Source organism: Pygocentrus nattereri, chromosome 10 (genome assembly GCF_015220715.1).
Source record: "Pygocentrus nattereri isolate fPygNat1 chromosome 10, fPygNat1.pri, whole genome shotgun sequence".
NCBI lineage: Eukaryota > Metazoa > Chordata > Actinopteri > Characiformes > Serrasalmidae > Pygocentrus > Pygocentrus nattereri.
The window spans coordinates 15,429,230-15,450,316 of NC_051220.1; the positions used below are offsets into that span (position 1 = coordinate 15,429,230).

The 21,087-nt window shown below is 40.3% G+C and overlaps 3 protein-coding genes across 3 annotated transcripts; 2 read left to right on the top strand and 1 right to left on the bottom strand.

Annotated features, from left to right (window-relative positions):
• Positions 1 to 370: 370 nt before the first annotated feature.
• Positions 371 to 4,020, top strand: dnaaf2 (dynein axonemal assembly factor 2). The gene is made up of 2 exons (XM_017713778.2): positions 371 to 2,073; positions 3,000 to 4,020. The coding sequence occupies exons 1-2, from the start codon at positions 553 to 555 to the stop codon at positions 3,615 to 3,617; spliced, it is 2,139 nt and encodes a 712-aa protein (XP_017569267.1). The 5' UTR covers positions 371 to 552; the 3' UTR covers positions 3,618 to 4,020.
• A 377-nt stretch (positions 4,021 to 4,397) lies between these two features.
• Positions 4,398 to 10,027, bottom strand: lrr1 (leucine rich repeat protein 1). The gene is made up of 4 exons (XM_017713817.2): positions 9,100 to 10,027; positions 8,767 to 8,865; positions 6,480 to 7,207; positions 4,398 to 5,029 (listed from the first exon to the last, which is right to left on the bottom strand). Exons 1-4 carry the CDS (start codon positions 9,280 to 9,282, stop codon positions 4,774 to 4,776), a joined length of 1,266 nt encoding a protein of 421 aa, XP_017569306.1. The 5' UTR covers positions 9,283 to 10,027; the 3' UTR covers positions 4,398 to 4,773.
• A 570-nt stretch (positions 10,028 to 10,597) lies between these two features.
• klhdc2 (kelch domain containing 2) lies at positions 10,598 to 20,500 on the top strand. Its single transcript, XM_017713818.2, has 14 exons — positions 10,598 to 10,684; positions 11,124 to 11,388; positions 11,482 to 11,561; positions 11,933 to 12,050; positions 12,146 to 12,258; positions 12,597 to 12,678; positions 12,780 to 12,863; positions 13,009 to 13,089; positions 13,207 to 13,265; positions 14,630 to 14,739; positions 14,825 to 14,897; positions 15,008 to 15,095; positions 17,473 to 17,525; positions 19,691 to 20,500. Exons 2-14 carry the CDS (start codon positions 11,134 to 11,136, stop codon positions 19,812 to 19,814), a joined length of 1,320 nt encoding a protein of 439 aa, XP_017569307.1. The 5' UTR covers positions 10,598 to 10,684; positions 11,124 to 11,133; the 3' UTR covers positions 19,815 to 20,500.
• The last annotated feature ends 587 nt before the right edge of the window (positions 20,501 to 21,087 follow it).

Genomic DNA, 21,087 nt, shown 5'->3' on the forward strand with positions numbered 1-21,087 from the left:
CCAATATACCAGCGTCCAAACTACAACATCAGCGGGTTTTGTTGGTGACCAGCCATGTTGACATGCTGATCTATGCTGTTTTTTCTAGCAGGGAACCCCAGCACTGCTACCAAAAGAGAGCATATGAGCACAAAATTATTCTCAGTTGTTAAATGTGAATTCCTGAAATAAAGGGGAACGTAGATTCCTCACAAATATACCTTCGGAGAAATAAATGACTTTTACATATCAAAAACTGTGAACATATTTACAGTTCTTACAAAATATTTACAATATCTTCCGCGTTGCGCCCTCTGGCGTTAATCTACCGTCATAACATCAAGGCGAAAGTGACAGGTTGCCATGGCTACGCACACATTGGGTAGTTAGGAGTGAAAAAGAAGGCACGGTTGTTGGAGACATACCGCTTCTTTTACCGAGTTTCACATCGTAAGCTTCGCCGCAACTAACTGTATTCTTGAAATTATTCCACTGGAGTCTTTGACATAGTAGTTACTAGCTAGGCTGGTAAGCGCTAAGCTAACGCGGTTTTAGGGCGAGTAAACATTCACCATGGATTCTGGGACTAAACTGGAAGAACTTCAGCTGACGACGGACGAAATACAGCGTTTAAGCAAAGCCCTAAAGGATGAGAAGTTCCGTCAGATGCTACACGAATATGCCGAGGAGATATCAAAACCAGAAAATAAGAAAAAGTATGAAGAGGAAATCACAAAGTTAGAGCAGGAAAGAGGCATGAACGTGCAGTTCGTCCATCCCAAACCGCACCACGTCTTGAAGACGAGCGTTAACGGGAAGGAAAAGTGCTTCATCAACATCTGCTCCAACGACTTGATCGGCAAGCCTACGTGTGAAACTGGTAGGGGAAACGACGGCAGGGTGGGTCAGCACTGGTCATTGCCGTACAGTTTGGCACCGGGGAGATCTGAAGGAGACGCCAAGGGGAACAAGTGCACGATATACGACGTCGTTTTCCATCCAGACACACTTTATATAGCGGGAAAGAACGCGAGGTTTATGAAGCTCGTCAACAGCACTGCTATCCAAGGGGTAGAAGATGCATTTAAAGTCAAACTGGACAAACTGAATGCAAAGGCATTGAAAATCCAATACAAAGGGGTGCCTCACCCAGCTATCATACGAAAGCCTATTCCTGGTCACCCTGGAAAAGATCAAGCCTCTCCTGATGAGAAACTTTTGCACATTCGCTCCACAGACACCGCACCAAATGAAAAGGCCGATGCTCAGGATCATCAGAGTCCTATCAATGAGAGTTCCCCAGCACCTCGACATCCCACTAAACCACACTACTCTGTAAAATACAGATCAGTGGTGGATCTGCAGGACTACAGATGTTCTAGGGACTCTGCGCCAGGTCCACGCCCCAAAGAAATTATTGTCACCATTGAATTGCCTCTCATCAAATCTGCTGGAGACATCGACCTAAATGTGACGGAAAGAAGTCTGGTCCTGGAGTCTCCAAAGCCGGCCTACAAACTGGAGCTACAGTTATCTTATCCTGTGGATGATGACAAAGGAGATGCCAAATTCAACAAGGCTAAAAAACAGCTCACCATAACTCTACCTGTTCTGCCAGCTAAGGAATCTGCTGTAGTTCATCCTGAGGGGACGCAGCTTGTAAGTGAAGAGGAGGAGAGAGATGGCAGGGACAGTGCAGACAGAGCTAACGGAGAGGTATGTGAAGCGAAAGATGTGGCCTCTGTGGACAAAGATGAAGACAATGATACCTGGCTCTCAGATTCTTGCTGTAATGCTCAGTGTCTTAGAGACATACCTGTGCAGGATCATGAAAGTGGGCTTCAGCTGACAGTTGACAGGGCAGAGAGTAAAATCGATTGTTTGGAATCTCTCTGTGAGCCCTCACAATCAAGCAAGGCAGTAGATGCACTGTCCATGTGTGAAGAAGCCAACGCTGAGGCATGTATATCAGAGAAGAATAGCACTGATGAGACAGAAGATTGCCTCCTGCCTGGGCCAGACTTCTGCACCTCAAATATGTCCTCCAAGCATCACAGTACAGAACACACTGGAAGCTGTAGTTTAGGAGAGGAGGTAAGAGATGTTATGTTCGCAAAATATGAGATTTTATTTGTAATCTCTAAGAACACAGTTAAAAGGAAAATACAGTACTGTGTAAAAGTCAGATACCACCTTTTATTTATTACATTTTCAAACAAAATGGCTATTAGATGCAAGTTTAACTTTTTTTTTTTTCTGAGAAGATTAGATACAAAATAAAGCACTTCCACAAAGAGAAAGAAGATAAAGGAAATTTTCAAAGGAAAAAAAATTGAGGGAACAAGAAAAGACTCAACAACTGTGCAAGACCTAGTAGACCACCAAAACTGTGGCCTCATAAAAATCAGATGAACAGTACCTAAAGGTTTCATCTTTGAGAAATAGGAGAAAATCAGATCTGGGAAAAATCCACAGGTGTTTCTGTCCATCCTTTCACTGCGAGAAGACTGTCTGTGTTGGGTGAAAAAGAAAAAAATGTGCACTAGAACCTGTACGGACCTGTACATCTGAGATGTGGAGCATGGTTTTATGGTCAGGTGAATCAAAAATAGTAATACAGATTACTTAGATAGTGATAAGTAGAAAATGTAACCAGCTTTTAAGACTGTACTTTGGAAATGAGGAAAAGTGTCCCTGCAGATTTCTTTGAAAAGCTGAAAGCAAGTCTCCTGAAAAGAATGGAAGTTGTAAAAATGGCACACTAAATACAATCCATGGATAGATGGGTAATTCTTTTGTGAAATCCTTTTTATAAATATATGTTGTGTTTTTATCCTGAAACTGAAAAACACATAATTTGTATTTTAAAGTAAATGAAAAGGTGGTTTCTGCCTTTGTACAGTAGATATGGAATTATGTGCAGTCATAGCATACATAACATTTTAATAATTGAAAACTGATCACATACAGCTATTGGAGTTACATGCCAAACTGATTCTTACCTCAATTTTGCTTTGCAGGGGAAGTATGACTCGAAAGTTGAACCCACAGCACTTTCCACTGTCCCACCTGTTGCTGTACTTAAAAATGTCAGACACTGTCCTCAGAGAGCTGAAATAGCAGATGTTTCGCAACATAAGCTCACTGTAGCACAGCCACAAATGATTCATGGCGTATCCAATTTAGAACAAGAGTCCCATGATTTTCCATGTGATCCCTACAGTTCATCCCAACAGCTGATTCAAAAGTCTGTGGTGGAGTCTTCAGTGGTCAGTGTTGGTCCTTCCCAACTAAATTCTACACTGGACGAGGGCACCGTTAAGACTGTGAGCCTCCCTGAGGAGACCGGAATGCTGGCTGAAGAGGAAGTGGTGAACAGTTCACCTGAACAGCTCAGGCCTACACCAGAAAACAAGGACATTGTGTTTTCATCTTTCACAAAAAAAGTCGAGGCACAGTTAAAAGAGCAAGTGGACAGTGTTCATTCTTCTGAGCAGAGCCAAACAGAGTTCAAAATGAAAACCCCTGCCCTCTTGAGAGAGAAAAACCCTGAGGATGGCAGTGAGGTTATTATTAATGACCATGCTACATCAGCTGGCCTCACCTTCCAGAATTCTCTGTGGTTTGAATTGGACTGAAGACCTACTTACATTCAATAATTACAACAACATTTTGTAACTTCAGAAACTTAAAATACATTCACATCCTTTGTGTTTTGGTGGGTTATCAGAAATCTTCTACATGTTACGGCTTTAACAGACCAGAGTTTTAAGCGTATAGAAAATTAATTTACTAAAGTCTCCTGGCAGTACAGTAAAATCCTACATAGAGCAACATTTCATCACATTTATCTGAATAATTGTATGAACTAGCTTGATATTTTAAAATCTGCTCTCTATTCTTCCATTCCACCTTTGATTCTGTCCTTTTACCACTGATTGGTGTTGAACCCACTCCTTCCTTTATGCTGTCTTTTGTCCCTTCTGTTCTTTTTCAGTTCTAAGTTAGGTGCCATTTTATTAAAGTGATAAAATGTTGGAATTGTTGACTTGGGTCTTAATGCAACAAGATATTACAAAATGTCCAGTCTCACTTTCTTAATATCAATGTCACATAGACATCAAAAGGGTAATCTACTATTAGTAGCTAAAAATTGTTATCTGCTCAAATAAGATTAGGCCCATTCTGAAATATCATGTGGGACAGTACTTAAGTACAAGTACAATTTTGAAAAATTATATTGTTGCCATCAGGACAAAAACTTGTATCTCCATTGTTGTCGTTTTTTTATATAAATGGTCCATAATTACTTATATGTATAGTTACTATAATGTAGATATAATTGTTCATCACACTTTTGCTGGACTCACCCTAGGGATAACCAAGATATCAAGCAGAACAAGTGGAGAGACTCATGGTTCTGTCATTAAATCAGTTTTATTTATTTCTTAACAAGAACACAGAAGTATTACAATGTTGGAAGAGAAAGGCTCACTGCAGTTGTCAATCCACCAAGTAAGTCAGGTCAATGAAAAATAAAATAAAGCTCAGCCTTGCAAGCACAAGCCACTTCTCACTATATGAGGTTTCTTGACTGGCTAACACTGATGTGTAGATACTGCCGTAGTGAACTGCCACTGTTGCAACTGTAGTAAGAATAACCATAGCAAACAGGTAGCTAACAAACCAGGGTGCTTTTTAGAACACAGGGTTTTGCTGCACTGCAGTTTTCTCTGTGTCAATACAGTCATCACTTTTACTGGAAATGGTGTCTGTAAAAATGTTCAATTCTTTTCATCTCATGCCTCTCTGGACACAACCGTCCAAGAACTCACAGTAACACATGAGTGAGCAGAAATGACGCTGAACAGGAGCCTCTGTGCCACCCATGTCGTCCACCAGCACCACAGTGTGAGAGACCAGGTGCAGGTTCATGCTAACCGCTGTCTGAATGTAGGAGTTCAAGCAGGCTTGGCCACAGTCACAGAACTTTGCAAACTCCAGCTCATGGCACAAGTGGAAGGGAATGAGATGAGGTCCATAGGGGATTCTGTTATAATTTAAACAGACAAAGTCCATAAGGAATTGTAATGTGTAAACAGACATAACAGTATGTAGCCATTTTAAAGAGCGCTCACATGAGTTCACAATTTAGACACAGATTAAATAACATTTCATTTGTCTTCCACTGGGTTTAGATTTAAAGCCTTTAGCTTAGACATGCACTATATTTCCAAAAGCATTCATTCACCCATCCAAATCACTGAATTCAGGTGTTCCAATCACTTCCATGGCCACAGGTGTATAAAACCAAGCACCTAGGCCTGCAGACTGCTTCTACAAACATTTGTGAAAGAATGTGTCGCTCTCAGGAGCTCAGTGTATTCCAACATGGTACCAGGATAGGATGTCACCCGTGCAATAAGTCCAGTCATGAAATTTCCTCGCTACTAAATATTCCACAGTCAACTATCAGTTTTATCATAAAGTGGAAGCAATTGGGAACGACAGCAACTCAGCCATGGAGTAGTAGGCCACGTCAAATGACAGCACAGGGTCAGTGGATGCTAAGGTGCATTTGTCTGCATTATGCCAAGTGTAAAGTTTGGTGGAGGGGGCATTATGGTGTGGGGTTTTTCAGGAGTTGGGCTCAGCACCTTAGTTCCAGTGAAAGGAATTTAATACTTCAGCAGACCAAGAGATTACGGACAATTTCACACTCCCAACTTTGTGGGAACAGTTTGGGGATGGCCCCTTCCTGTTCCAACTTGACTGGCCTGCACAGAGCAGTGTCTGACCTCACAAATGCACTTCTGGAAGAATGGTCAAAAATTCCCATAAACACACTCTAACCCTTGTGGAAAGCCTTCCCAGAAAACTGTAATAGAGCTGTTATAGCTGCAAAGGGTGGGCTGACATCATATTAAACCCATGGATTAAGAATGGGATCTCACTCAATTTCATATGTGTGTGAAGGCAGATGAGCGAATACTTTTGCCAATATAATGTATAGCCAAAAAATAGGCTAGAGCAGGGCACTACCTAACAGTTTTTTGCTTACTAATTTTAAGTATTTAAGCAAGAGTAATACTTTTAAACTACATACTAGAAGCTTAAAACAGCCCTGCTACAAATGAAAATGTAAACTCTGCTTCTCGCAGCTTTCAATTATGATGAGTGCAAAAGATACAATTAACCCCATAAACACAGTTAATTGTAACACAGAGGGATTTGTTTTAATAGTCAATAAAAGCCTGGTGAATTGATGTGAACACAATTAATTTGACTTAATTTGATACGAGTCTATGATGTTTGAACCAGACAATTAGGTAAAATACAACTATTCCCTGCAGTGTGGAACCTGTCGTTTCAGTACAGTTTAAGTTTTAAAAACCGAAATGAAAACTGATGAAAAACCCAACAAAAAAAAGTTACTTCAGCATTAAATAGTGCCCCACTCCTCCCATGCATCATACCTCATATACCTTAAAGGCTCTCACCTGAAGTTTAGCACAGCTCTTGAGGCCATCTCTTGTAATGTGAGAGGGAATGTAAGCTGGATGGTGTGGTCCAGAGGGTTTGGCTGGGTGAATGGGTTACCAAACAGGTCCAGGTTCTCCAGGGACAGCTTTCGGAAGTCTCCAGGGAGAAGAGTTAGCTGATTGTGTGCAGCTGAAAGGAAACGCATCTTTGTGAACTGCCCAATGCGAAAAGGAAGTTGCAAGAGCTTGTTATCATCCAGTTTGAGATTGACCAGCTCCCGCAGCTGGCAAAACTGGGCAGGTAAGAGCTGCAGACGGTTCTGGCTTAAGTCCAGGTGTTGCAGAGAGCGCTGAAGAGTGGAGAGACACAATGCTTCACTGAAGCTCTCCAGGTGGTTATTGTGGAGAACTAGTTCTGCCAGACAACTAAGGTCACCAATGGTGGCTGGGAGTTTCTTGATGTGGTTGTTGCTGAGGTCGAGTCTGCGGAGTGCTTTAAGGGACAGCATGCGCATGTCCACTCTGGACAGCTTGCAGTAAGACACCTGGAGCTGCTCCAGAGAATAAGGAAAGTTAGATGTGAGGGGATAGTCCTTCTTGGAAATGATTGTGAGCTTTTTCTTAGGTTTCTCCACATCCCTGGCACGGACAGGGGTGAGTGTAGAGAGGGGAAGACAGTCTATGTCAGATCCCCTGTGTGCAAGTCGAGCAGCAGAGAGGAAGTTTTTCAAGCTGTTGGCATCTGCCTGCAAAATACACACAAACAAAAGTCACAATCATTGACTTTGCACTCATTAGTTTGGCCTACATTTTAAGTTCCCAGTGGAAAAGGCTTGTAAGAGGACAAAATAGTTAGGGCAGTAAAACACTTTTCCACACCACACAACACATTTGTATTTATGTTCACATAAATGTAGGATGAATGTCTTCTTGCTTCTTTCAACTACTGCCAACTAAAGCAAGAAAGAAGCACAGAGTAAATCAGCATTTTCAATTCTAAAATGATGACCACACATAGCAGATGACCACAAGGTACACCCCACCCTGAGTTTACCAAAACATTAACAATAGTCATAGCTAACATCACTGTTGGGATTTAGATCAGAATCAAATTAATCCTCATTTTCCTCCCAGCTAACTCCCAAAGTACTAGGTCTCTTCCCTGATTACGTCAGTACCAAGAATGTGGGCAGCTGAACGTCTGCACGTCTCCAGTGTTTATGAAGCCAGCATCCAGTCAGCTTTTCAAACTACTGGCCAGAAATTATGCCAGCTGGCACAAGATTCCCATTTTAATAGGGGAAAAAAACCTTGTCTATGAAGTCAACCACAGGGAAAGGAGGGACAGAGACACTCTGCACACCAGCTGTTGGTGCATTGTTGGTACTGTGAGAATTTGTTATAATTACTGAAAAAAATTAGAATTATAATTGATTAACTGTTGTTTTTAAAATGCGTGAATAATTTCTTTAAGTCATAATAACTGGCTGTTCCTATGGCACCATCACTATATTCGTTTAAAAATAGTATTCCATCTATACCTCAGAGAGCGTGAAAAAGTAGGACAATGACTCTTAAAATTATGGTAGAACTCCAGAATCAGGTCAGAAAGACAGAAGCTTGTTTTAGAGCACAGTGAACACAAGGTTTCTAGATCATGAGAACTACATTAAGAAAACACATAAAACGATGCATCTGTTGCCCCTGAAAGTGCTCTACAGCTCTCCCAGCTGTGGGAACAGGGTGAAATGTCAGAACTACTCATTGGGAAGTATAATCCCTAAACAGTATTACCCAGACTTCCTGTGCACTACAAAACACTGGAATACATATCAATGCCCTATAAAAAAGACTATCAAAAATGTCCCAGAATAAGGCATAAAGTTGAATTACTTTCAATTTGTAAGCAAAAACAGTCTGAGGTTTGATTGACCAACAACATTGTCTCAACTTGAATATTAATCCCTTTAAACTTCTACCTGATTTAATGTTACAGTTGAAAAATGCCCAGGAATGGTTCTGGATGGTAGCGATATGCTAGCTAATGATTTATTAAACATCCATTCACTGAGTTGATAAATATAACTATGCTTTTAAAATAATAGTAAGAAAGGAAAATATCCTTACTGTTATGCTTTGTGTGTAACTGGCAAGAAAAACAGCTATTTGCTTTTTTTCCAGAGCACTCAAGAAAAGAGAACATCTCCTGAAGTCAGCCAGTGGCTTTGTTTTTATAAATTGTGAATTTATACATTTACATAATTTATGCATGACCTAGGCTTATAACTGGCCATAAATGTCTTACCTTGCTCAAACAGATGTCCACTGCAGGTTCTTTCAGTCGTATCGTTGCTTTGCCCTCCTCAACAAACCAAGTGAAGAACTTCTCGATATTCTCCTTCAGCTTTAAAATGCAAAAAAGTAGCGTTATGAAAGTCACTGTCATTCTGAGTATCTAATGAGTCATCACAAACCAGCTAAAACTTGTATTACCTTTGTTAGAAGGCAACAAAATAAGAACGTACTTCCGCATATAACATAAATACACGACTGTTTATTCATAAAAAGCAACGCAATACGCATACACGGTCACTACACAGAAATAACTGTAGTTATGATAATGGACAAAGACATGTACCTTGTATTTGGATCCAGCTCTATCTTTTGCCGTACAGATCAGTAAATACACATTACTACGCTGAGTAGTTTTGTCCACATGTTTTCCGATGGACAGCATGGCCCTGGTTCCTTTCCCTTTACTTTTGAGTCCAAACGTGGGCAGCATCCGATTTATAACCTCGACGTCGCACTGTAACTTCATCGCTGCTCAGCATCAACGATCGAAGTCGATCACAGACACTGAATCTTTAAATGCAAAGGCAAGGAGCGACGATTGCTTCTGTTCTGACCACAGGAAACACCCACTGTTGTTGTGGGGCTTGCTTCACCACTTGGATATAGCTAATCGTCGTAATTACAACGGGCTAAACTGGCTAAGTTACTACTTGCATAATAAGCATCTACCAAACCTGCCCATCATATAACGTTACGATGCTACTGAACAGTGCCTATCTCAAGTTGGCTGGTTACCGCTCACACATTAGCTATTTACTAGCCACGCTAAAACTCAAACATTTTAACTGAAGCAACATAAGACTGAGCTAATCGCATACGTACATAACCGTGGGTTAAAACACATTCGACGCTGAAAACACTGAAAAGCGTCTTCGAGTGGACTAGCCAGCTAATGCTAGCATTAAAACGTTCAAAAGCTTAGCGTTACCAATGTTAGGAAACTGATAAGCTAAAGGGCGTTTAATTTCACCATGACATAGTCTTTTTCTAAAATCGGACAGGCTTGTGCGAATTCTCAGTATATTTGTAGCGACACAGACACGAATCGGCCATTGGTAACAATAAATACCTAGTTATGCAATTAAAAAACAATGCCGTATTTTTCTGAGATAGCCAACTATCCCGCGCTGTACTCTGCTTGTGCGCATGCACACAACAGCTTGTTTCTCCAAATGACCTTCCCAACATGGCAGCGCGATGTTGCCTGAAGTCACTTTCCGTTTGGCCTTTCAAAATACTGATGATGTGAAAAACAATCAGGCTTCCGTAGAATATGATAGTGATCGGAGTGTCGATTCCTTGTATTTAATCGATTCTTTTGAATTCTCCCCATATATATATATATATATATATATATATATATATATATATATATATATATATATATATATATATATAAATATATATATAAATATATATATATATATATATATATACACACACACACACACACACACATTTGTGACATAAGTAAACGTGTAAGTGCATAAGAGCGTCTGCCAAATGCCATAAATGTAAACATTGCGCCCCTCAGATTCAACTCACCAGTGTTCAGCATGCATTATGTAAATACATCATACAAACATGCTAGAGTAAATAGCCTGCCCTATTCCCCCCAAAACCCTCATAGTTCTTCAAAAGATTCTCCCACCTTTAAGATACGTCACAAGATAGTTTTTTTAAACTATAAAATCTCGATTTAGAGACTCCTGTGGCATTGCTGTTGACAAATATTATAATGCATGTTTTATTCTGCCACTTTTACTTTAAGTTCAGTTTGACTTGTGAATCGGTTCGACCGGTTTGTTGAAATGAACCAGTTCAAAAGAGCGACTTAATCAGGAGTCGGTTCGTCGCTACCCGTTGTGGTACGTTCTTTTGCGTATTTTAGTCTACCAAAGTAACTGTTTCTGTGAGCATAGCTGTATTTTTCATGGTGTCTGAGAGATATTTTAGACGAGGGCACTGTAAATGCTAACCTGTACCTTTTAGTCAGTGAAAGTGTGCGTCAGTCACTCTGAGTCGCTCTTAGCTGCAGCAAACTGCAGAGTGTGTGAAGGACTTAAGTGTGGTAGCTAAACAACAGGCGATTAATAACACCACTAACATGCAAACAGAGTTGTTTATACATTTGTCCCCCATTTTGTGATTCGAGACGAACCGTTGCCTGCTTCACTTGTCATTGTGCTTTAAAAGCGATGTAACGTTATAGCCAGTGCATTAGTTACTGAGTGGAGCTTTCTGTTAGCACAGCTAGAACTTGTGTGAGATCCCTAAAACCAGACACTTGGTCATTGCCCGTTGTAGCTAGTCAAGAATGGCAGAGATGGACGACGATGGTGATCTCCACGACGTCCGGGATGAAGACGACGACGATTCTGATCAGGAAGAAGAGGGGGATTTCGAATGGGATGCGCCGGAAGATGCAAGAGACTTTGACTGGGTTGAAGAGCAAGAGGTCGTTCTGGACGCAGACACTTCCAAGTCCTTTCACTTAGACACTCCAGCAGAGAGGAGTGGACATATTGCTGTGGTCGATAGGAACTGCATGTATGTTTGGGGAGGATACAAGGTGAGCAAAGCAGGTGTGTGTGATGATAATACCTGAAGTTATGTTCATTTTGGAGCTAAAGCCAAGCAAATGTCTCTTTTTCATTTTTTTTAGAATGCTGAAGCAACAGCCTTCTTTGACTTGTACTTGCCAAAGAATGAAGTCTGGATATACAACATGGAGATGGGAAGATGGTAAATTTTGGTGGATAGTCGTCCCTCAACAATAAAATACAAAGACGCATTGTGAAGTTAATTTAGTACAGACCTTATTCAAACTTTGGCCAAATAAAAAATGTTACATCACTATTACATCAGTTTGAAAAATGCCAAATAACCTTCAGAGCATGATTTTTGTTGTTTAAAGACTAGGAAAATTTGATACATCACATACATCTGATGATGTATTTTGAAGGTGGAAGTCATTTTTGAAAGATTAAAAGTGTAATGGAGTAGAGAGTCAGACTGAAAAAATGCAAAATCGTTAATTGAAATTATAGTTTTAGTCAGTAATGACCCTAACCAAAATTTTGCAACTTACAGTACAACATATCTGCATTTTGCAGGAGAATGAAGCTGTCAAAAGGAGACCTTCCTGCCCCTATGTCGGGCAGCTGTGGTGTATGCGTAGATGGCATTCTTTATCTCTTTGGAGGCCACCATGCTAGAGGGAATACTAATTTGGTGAGGACTTTCTTCAGCTGCTGTTGTGGAATATTTAATTGTGCTTAAGGTCAAGGCTGGGGTTTGGCTTAATGGTTTTTCTTCACACTGTTCAGGTTTATCGTCTGCCTTTGAGGGCATCAACGCTTTTCTGGGAGAGGATGAAGGACCTGAAGGGTTTAGCCCCCACGTGTAAAGACAAACTGGGCTGTTGGGTGTACAAGAACAAGTTAGTATTCAGCTCATTAGATAATGGTCGAGTCTTTCAGGAACATAGAGTTGGAGCTACCAGAGGTCTTCAAATCTGGACCTTAAGTCCAGTATCTGGTTCTGGACTTTATATTCATTGGTGGGTGTGATACTAGGTGGCCAGTCATTGAACTATTACTTGTCATTACAAAATCTAGGACTGGAAACTGAATTAAATGTGCAGCTTTGAAGACTACGGCACTCAACTATTCAGTGATTTGACTTTTCTGGATTAGATTTGAGCAGCAAGGTCTGTACTGTCTCCACAGGTTGCTTCTATGAAGTTTGTTCTAATGATTTCTGCCTCCGTGTTCACAGGTTGGCATATTTTGGGGGCTATGGATATGTGGCACAAGCAGGTCATCGCGGGACATTTGAATTAGATGAGAATTCACTCATGGTGGGCTGTATTTTAAATGTAGATATAATGCTTGGCATGACACAATGATTTACTGGTAATGACGTGGAAAAGAGCATTGTCTAAAACTATTGCCCTTCCAGGGTAACCACGTGGGACGGGGTTGGAACAATCACATTCACGTTCTCAATCTTGAAACATTGTCTTGGAGTCAACCCATCACAAAGGTGGTTTATTTTGATCTGTTGTTTCGTTTACTGAGAGTGTTTTGAGTGTCAGTGTATTATTTCATCACAAAGTAAGTATTCAGGTGTTCCTAAGCCCAAACCTGTGTTTTCTTGTTTAACACTGCTCATGTCACATGTTATGCAGGGAAATGCTCCAACCCCAAGAGCAGCTCATGCCTGTTCCACTTTAGGAAACCGAGGTTATGTCTTTGGAGGGCGTTACATGGTGGGTAACAATACATCTCATTAATTGTTGATATAATAATTTGTATAGATATGTTTATATAATTTATTTTCAATATTTTCAGTTTGTATGCATTGAAGAGGGCATTTTTCTCAACAGGATCATCGTCTGAATGACCTGTACTATATCAACATGGACACCTGGGAATGGAGCGAAATGTGAGCTCTCAAATAATGGAGAAGTACTACAACAGTCCTCTGTAGTGTAGAGCTAAGAAATAACAAATGCTGAAGGTAGAAGTATTCGATATGGCAAAAATATAGGAGACTCAGGAGGGGAAAAACATACTAAAATATCATCACTGTCCAAAAAAACCCAGAAAGGTATCTCCAAAATAGCAAATATACAGGAAGAGGCTAAAGCTTACTTTTAATGTAAGTTAATGTAAAGAGAAATGTTATATCACAGACGTTGCGGCTGCTGAGCTCAAAACACTTAGAAAAGAAAAAAAACAGATACATGGGCTTTTTTGAGGGGTGGGAGGGCAGCAACATGTTTCATGCACTGTTGTGAGACACCATGTAGAGTCTAACCCTAACTTAAGGGGATCAGGTTAGATTTTGCAGGCGTTTTTCGAACCACATCATATTTTTCCATATTATTGTCACACATACAGGCCAAAAATGATGATGTAATTGTAAAGAACTCACATCTTCTGAAGACATTCACCAAGTTTTTAGTGAGTTCTCTTTGAATGCTCGTTAAATTGCTTACGATTATCAGATTCGTCTGCTTTGGGTCCAAAGCATAACTGACACGGCAAAAAGTACACATGTCTCAAAATCCCCAAATCTTACATGGCATAGCTTTAAGAGATTTTCATAGGTGTTCACATGTGTCACCCCATGTAATTTTTCCATGTAAAAATAGTTTTGTGACAATTTTAGCCAATAAGCCTGACACTCTCAGGCTTTTAGAGAGACTATGTAGCTGTTTTACTGTTAAAAATACATTTCAGATTCTGTATGAATGAATTGTTTTGACTACCAGCTCAGAATTGTATGAATTGCTGTTGTTACTAATGACTTTAATAGATATTGATTTGATAGAAATGTTCTGTATGGGCATCAGTGGATTTAAACAGTTTGGATGCTGTGAGTGCAAGGTTTGCTGTCTATGCATTTTCATAGTACCTGACCAGCATTATGATTTTTATAAGCTGTAACAGACAAAAAACAGCCACTATTGCCACATATAAGAAATATTATGAAAACAGTTCATTGTAGTGTTTAGCGGTTCACATATTTCACAGAACTAAATCTAACTAATTGGCCTTAAAATGATCCAGTTAACCAAATGTCGTTGGTCAGTGTTAAGTACAGACAATATCTACGATATGCTCAGAAAAGCAAATTATGATGTAATTTTTTGTGCTAACCATAGTATTATCCACCCCTTAGGTGTCTCAATATGCAGGAATGAAGCGATTGTATGAGAGGAAACAGCTAATTTTTTTCTGCTATTGCAGTAATTGTTCCAGTTTCAGTCTATAGAAAGATCACAAAGTTCATTCTCATTTCAGGTCTGTACCACAGCATGGTCCAGTTGGCCGCTCATGGCACTCTTTCATACCCGTTTCATCTGACCATATCTTCCTGTTCGGTGGCTTTACTACCAACAGAGAAACGCTGAGTGAGTAAGACATAAATTGTGACATTGACACACAGTGCATATTTTTCAAGACATGACAGATTTCAAGAAAATTCCTATTGCATAGGTGACGCCTGGCTGTACTGTGTGAGTACAAATGAGTGGAGACCATTTAAACACAGCCACACGGAAAGTCCCAGGTGTGTTGGTCGTCTCTAGTCTATGCATTTGAGATGAGGCTGTAAATTAACAAAACAAACGCTGTTTATGCTACATTCTTTTTATGATGTTGTGTGTGTTTTTCATGAAGACTCTGGCACACAGCATGCTCAGGTCCAGATGGGGAAGTGTTTGTGTTTGGAGGCTGCGCCAATAACCTTCTCTCACACCAGCGAGCAGTAAGTGCAGCCTAGCACCCAGCCAACCCACAAAGAGACACAGATGTTTTTCACACTTACTTTTAGCTCATTTTCCTGCATGTGTTCATATCTTATGATTTTAAGGGACAAGGTGTGTAAAAATAGGCATTTTGGCTAAATGTTAAATAAGTAGTAACAGAAATGCTACGTAAGTAGTAATGGAAGTAGGATGAACATTACGGAAAAACGCATTGCCATGTTTTTCTTTTATTATGAGGGCAGGAATGAAATTGGACAGCATAAATGGATGATTTTAGCTCCAAGCAAGCAGTTTTCAATCTGACAGTTTATTATTTTTAATATTTTTTGCCAACCTGACCAATTTTGACATAAATAATTTGAGGCAGGTAGATGCACTTGCACTATATTTGAATGCTACTGTTAGACCTATATCAAAATGTCAGAGTAATTATGCATAATTCACTGTGCTAAGTAGTCAGTTGGGTCTTACTTTCTATGTAGCATGTTATTTGATTTAATGTTATTTAAATAGGAAAGTGATTTTTCTTTTAAGAATGTAAAATATCAGTTTAGCTCTTTAAAACAGGAAATAGTGTTACTTATGTTGCACATTTGGCGAATACAAAATATTTGAAATGTACCAGGGTGTTCATAATAGGGACCATTGTATAGTATCTTACAATGCCATGCATGAAACCTTCGACCGTAAACGTATACAGAACAAAACTTTAAATGCGGCACTTTTGGTTTTACTCCCATTTTGCAGCAGATTAACGATTAATGAGAAACGTGTCTCGCTGCTACAGGTTACACAAGATGCACTATATTTCCAAAAGTATTCGCTCGTCTGCCTTCACACACATATGAACTTAAGTGACATCCCATCCTTAATTCATAGGGTTTAATATGATGTCTGCTCACCCTTTGTAGCTACAACAGCTTCAACTCTTCTGGGAAGGCTTTCCACAAGGTTTAGGAGTGTGTTTATGGGAATTTTTGACCATTCTTCCAGAAGCGCATTTGTGAGGTCAGACACTGATGCTGGAAGAGAAGGCCTGGCTTGCAGTCTCCGCTCTAATTCATCCCAAAGGTGTTCTATTGGGTTGAGGTCAGGACTCTGTGCAGACCAGTCAAGCTCTTCCACACCAAACTCACTCATCCATGTCTTTATGGACCTTGCTTTGTGCACTGGTGCGCAGTCATGTTGAAACAGGAAGGGGCCATTCCCAAACCATTCCCACAAAGTTGGGAGCATGAAATTCCAAAATCTCTTGGTCTGCTGAAGCATTGAGTTTCTTTCACTGGAACTAAGGGGCCGAGCCCAACTCCTGGAAAAACAACCTCACACCATAATCCCCCCTCCTCCAAACTTTACACTTGGCACAATGCAGTCAGACAAGTACCGTTCTCCTGGCAAACACCAAACCCAGACTTCTCTATCTGGCAATCTGATAGACAAGCGGGATTCTTCACACCAGAAAACACATCTCCACTGGTCTAGAGTCCAGTGGTGGCGCTTTACTCCACTACATTCGATGCTTTGCATTGTGCTTTGTGATTTAAGGCTTGAATGCCGCTGCTCGGCCATAGAGGCTTTTCTTGAGCTAATCTCAAGGCCACATGAAGTTTAGAGGTCTGTAGTGATTGACTCTGCAGAAAGTTGGCAACCTCTTTGCACTATGCGCTTTAGCATCCACTGACCCCGCTGTGTCATTTTATGTGGCCTACCACTTCATGGCTGAGTTGCTGTCATTCCCAGTCACTTCCACTTTGTTGTAATACCACTGACAGTTGACTGGAATATTTAGTAGCGAGAAAATGTCACGACTGGAGAATTCCATGCTGGAATTCACTGAGCTCCTGAGAGTGACCCATTTTTTCCAAAATTGTTTGTAGAAGCAGTCTGCATGTCTAGGTGCTTGGTTTTATACAGCTGTGGCCATGGAAGTGATTGGAACACCTGAATCCAATGATTTGGATGGGTGAGTGAATACTTTTGGCAATATAGTGTACTAATGTGGGAATTCTGACATCATAGTGTATTTGTAACCAATAAATTTCTCTCTAGTTTTTAAAGGCATTAAATGTCAGATGTCTGGTTCCTGACATTATTGCTGTGAAAATTCTGAATACGTTTCTCAAGAATGGTGCATTTTACAACCACCTTGAATGTCTTTACTTACATCTTATTGATTGAATTATACAGACATTTTAAACAATCGGTAGAATACCCCTCTTCATGTACTTTTAGCTTCCAGCCAACAATAATCCAGTAACAAACAGGAAACACCAGTAAAACTAACTTCTGCTGAGCCTGGATGTAAAACTGAACAAGGCTTACTCACCTTGAGAAACATTTAGTATGTTCTTTGCCTTGTTTCTATCTTCTCAACAGGCCCACAGCAATGAATTATTAATCTTCAATGTTCAGCCCAAATCGCTGCTTCGGTGAGTATTATTTACCAGTGGTGGACAGTAACAAAGTAAATGTAATTTATTACTGTACTTAAGTATTTTTTTTTTTTCGTGTTTCTATACTTAAAGTATTTCCATTTTGGGTGACTTTTCACTCTGCTACATTTCAAAGTTAGATCTCACTTTTTACTTCACTACATTATGTGAAATGCATTGTTTCTTTTGGCTTAGGCGGGTTAGAAGGCAGCGAGAGAGAAGGAAAGGCAAGAGTGTGGAGGTTAGAGTAGGGACTCTGAACATAGGGACAATGACTGGTAAAGGCAGTGAGCAGCAGTTTGGTTTCATGCCCAGAAAGAGTACCACAAATGCAATTTTTGCATTGAGAGTGTTGGTAGAGAAGTACAGAGAAGGTCAGAAGGAGCTACATTGTGTCTTTGTGGATCTAGAGACGGCATATGATAGGGTGCCAAGAGAGGAACTGTGGTACTGTATGAGGAAGTCAGGTGTAGCTGACTAGAAAAGTATGTTAGGGTGGTGCAGGACATGTATGAGGATAGTGAGACCGTGGTGAGGTGTGCAGTTGGAGTGACAAATGGTTTCAAGGTGAAGGTAGGATTACATCAGGGATCAGCTTTGAGCCCCTTCTTGTTTGCAATGGTGATGGAAAGGTTGACAGATGAGGTCAGGCAGGAGGGTCCATGGACCATGATGTTTGCAGATAACATTGTAATCTGTGGTGAGAGGAGAAAGCAGGTGGAAGAGAATCTGGAGAGGTGAAGGTTTGCACTGGAGAGGAGAGGAATGAAGGTCAGTAGAGACGAGTTGGAATACATGTGTGTGAATGAGAGGGAGGCAGGTGGAAAGGTGAAGATGCAAGGAGTAGAGGTCGTAAAGGTGGATGACTTCAAATATCTTGGGTCAACCATCCAGAGCAATGGACAGTGTAGAAAAGAGGTGAAGAGGGTGCAGGCAGGATGGAGTGGGTGGAGACGGGTGTCAGGGCTGATGTGTGACAGAAGGATAGCAGCAAGAATGAAAGGGAAGGTTTACAAGACAGTAGTGCGTCCTGCTATGATGTATGGTTTGGAGACTGTGGCTCTGTCTAAAAGACAGGAGGCTGAGCTGGAGGTGGCGGAGATGAAGATGCTGAGATTGTCGTTGGGAGTGACAAGGATGGACAAGATTAGAAATGAGCAGATCAGAGGGACAGTGAAGGTGGAGCAGTTTGGAGATAAAGCCAGAGAGGCCAGGTTGAGATGGTTTGGACATGTGTTGAGGAGGAATAGTGGATATATTGGTCAAAGAATGTTGGAGATGGAGCTGCCAGGTAGAAGGAGAAGAGGTAGACCTCAGAGAAGGTTTATGGATGTACTTGACCTGTTGGGCATACCTACCCAGTGCAAACGTACAGTTCAGTGACAGTGTAACAGCATAAAAGTTTGGGAGTGCATATTCCTACATAAATGAAGGAAGAAACTTCTGACTCTTACAAAACTTTATGTAAATTGACCACAATATAAAAATATATACACATATGCCATTGTGACTGGCATGTGTCTTTTTTTTCTTAATTTACAAACATTATTTCATTTTATAGCAAAATTCATTTAGGCTAGTTGATGTTTATGAACAGAGACCTATAGATGCAATCTAGTGAAGGAAAACATTTCTGAACCTGCTTTGCTTGTAAAGCAAGTTTTTGTTAAATTTAAACAGATTTTTATTTAAGTTGCAAATAAATCTTAAACCATCTTTGCTCGATTGTAAAAGGTTATTTCATAGCCACTTGGGTCTACCTAATGGAAATTGTTTGCCTTCAGTGTTTTGTGCTTCTGATTTTAATAGATGTCAGTTCCAGACTATTTAATGGCATTGTATTAATATACTGGTGTTACAAGAGTGACACTAGAATATTTTCACACAAAATAAGCTGATAAAGCAAGCAAAATCTTGTTGACATGACTAATCTTTTAGTACTTTCACTTTTGATACTTCAGTACATTTGAAGGCAAGGACTTCTGCTTTTACCAGAGTAATTTTTTTTTAGCTTGGGTACCTCTAACTCAAGTACATGGTTTGTTTACTTTGTACACCACTGTTATTAGATAGATAGATTAACACACAATGCAATGATCTTATTGGTCTTATTACTGAGGTGGACTTTTTGAGTTACAGTTGCTGTTTGTTTGCATGCATAGGTCTTGTATGGAGGTCATTGTTCACCACAGACAGCAGCTGGAGAGCATGTGGGACTGCCTGCCCAAGCATCTCCTGCATAGCATCAAACAGTGGATTGGTACCACCAACACTGGAGGTTCCTAAAACTAAGTGCACACTTCAGTGAACTGAGAGCAATAGTGAACCTCTGTGTATGAGGGACAGCAGCTTTGCTTAATTGCCAAGACCCACTGGCTTATGCAAGGAGGTGGTCAAGGGAAAAAAATGCAATTGTGGAGAAGTCAAAGGACCCTTCTAGTCAAGTCCAACTTTCTGTGTTCTGTAGAATAGTCGTGCTCTGACATATAAACTGAAATGTATGGCTTAGCATATGGCATGGTTTAATATTCAAACAGCTCCTAATTCTCACCTACACTACCAGTCAAAAGTTTGGACAAACCCATTCATAGAATAGGTTTTCATTTAGACACCCTCCCTCCAGCAAGACTGATTGACGTAAATGCATTAACAAGGATGGATGTTCCACTAATTCGCATTTAAAGAGACACAATGTAATCAGGATAATATAAAGACCTTGGTTCTAATTCCATTTTTCAATTTTAAGACGCTGTTTACACCTTGTATTAACTTATTCATCTCCGGATCGCATCCGTTTCTTTCTGATTAAACACTGGTTTACACTTTTCACTAAAATGCATCCCTAATGTGACCATATGACATCCGATTTTACTATGTCATGTAAAAAGCATGCCAGTTCATATGTTGTTTCTGCTTTATATATTACTTTTTCCTGTCACCATATGAATCAACAAGCTTGGCATGGACACTTTCATTGGCTCAAAGTGCAAGAATGCACTCCAGCTTTGTATATCCTACATCTTGTATTTCCCACTTATGTAATTGTATGCAGATATAGAAAAGCATTCCATTTATTATAGTGTTGCATATGGTCATAATCTGTCTCTGACCACCTCTGAATGTGGTTTGACTGATGAGGTTTTAATCTGATCATAATATGTTCTGGGGTGTTTACACCTTGCTTTTTGCATGGTCAAGTGAAATCCAAATGTGCTCAGGTCACTGAAAATGCATGTAGATGCAAGGTGTACACACAGTCTTAAAATCCTACATGAGAAGTACTTTTTTTTTTTTTTTTTTTTTTTTTTTTTGGACAAATTTGTTCTCGCAGATATAAGCAGCCAAAATGAGCTTTCTCTGCAGGGTCGCCGGGCTCTCCCTCAGAGATAGGGTGAGAAGATTGGCGAATCGGGTAGAGCCCACTGCTCCTCCACGTTGAGAGAAGCCAGTTGAGGTGGTTCGGGCATCTGATAAGGATGGCCTCTGGACGCCTCCCTAGGGAGGTGTTCCAGACATGTCCGACGGGTAGGAGACCCTGGGGAAGACCCAGGACATGTTG

Excerpts from the sequence above, each read along its gene's own strand:
- dnaaf2 (XM_017713778.2), top strand. The coding sequence starts at position 553 with ATGGATTCTGGGACTAAACTGGAAGAACTTCAGCTGACGACGGACGAA. Across the intron at positions 2,074-2,999 it reads GCTGTAGTTTAGGAGAGGAG|GGGAAGTATGACTCGAAAGT; the intron begins GTAAGAGATGTT and ends TTTGCTTTGCAG.
- lrr1 (XM_017713817.2), bottom strand. The coding sequence starts at position 9,282 with ATGAAGTTACAGTGCGACGTCGAGGTTATAAATCGGATGCTGCCCACG. Across the intron at positions 7,208-8,766 it reads TGGACATCTGTTTGAGCAAG|GCAGATGCCAACAGCTTGAA; the intron begins GTAAGACATTTA and ends TGTATTTTGCAG. Across the intron at positions 5,030-6,479 it reads AGAGCTGTGCTAAACTTCAG|AATCCCCTATGGACCTCATC; the intron begins GTGAGAGCCTTT and ends AAATTATAACAG.
- klhdc2 (XM_017713818.2), top strand. The coding sequence starts at position 11,134 with ATGGCAGAGATGGACGACGATGGTGATCTCCACGACGTCCGGGATGAA. Across the intron at positions 13,090-13,206 it reads TCTTTGGAGGGCGTTACATG|GATCATCGTCTGAATGACCT; the intron begins GTGGGTAACAAT and ends TTTTCTCAACAG. Across the intron at positions 13,266-14,629 it reads ACCTGGGAATGGAGCGAAAT|GTCTGTACCACAGCATGGTC; the intron begins GTGAGCTCTCAA and ends TTCTCATTTCAG.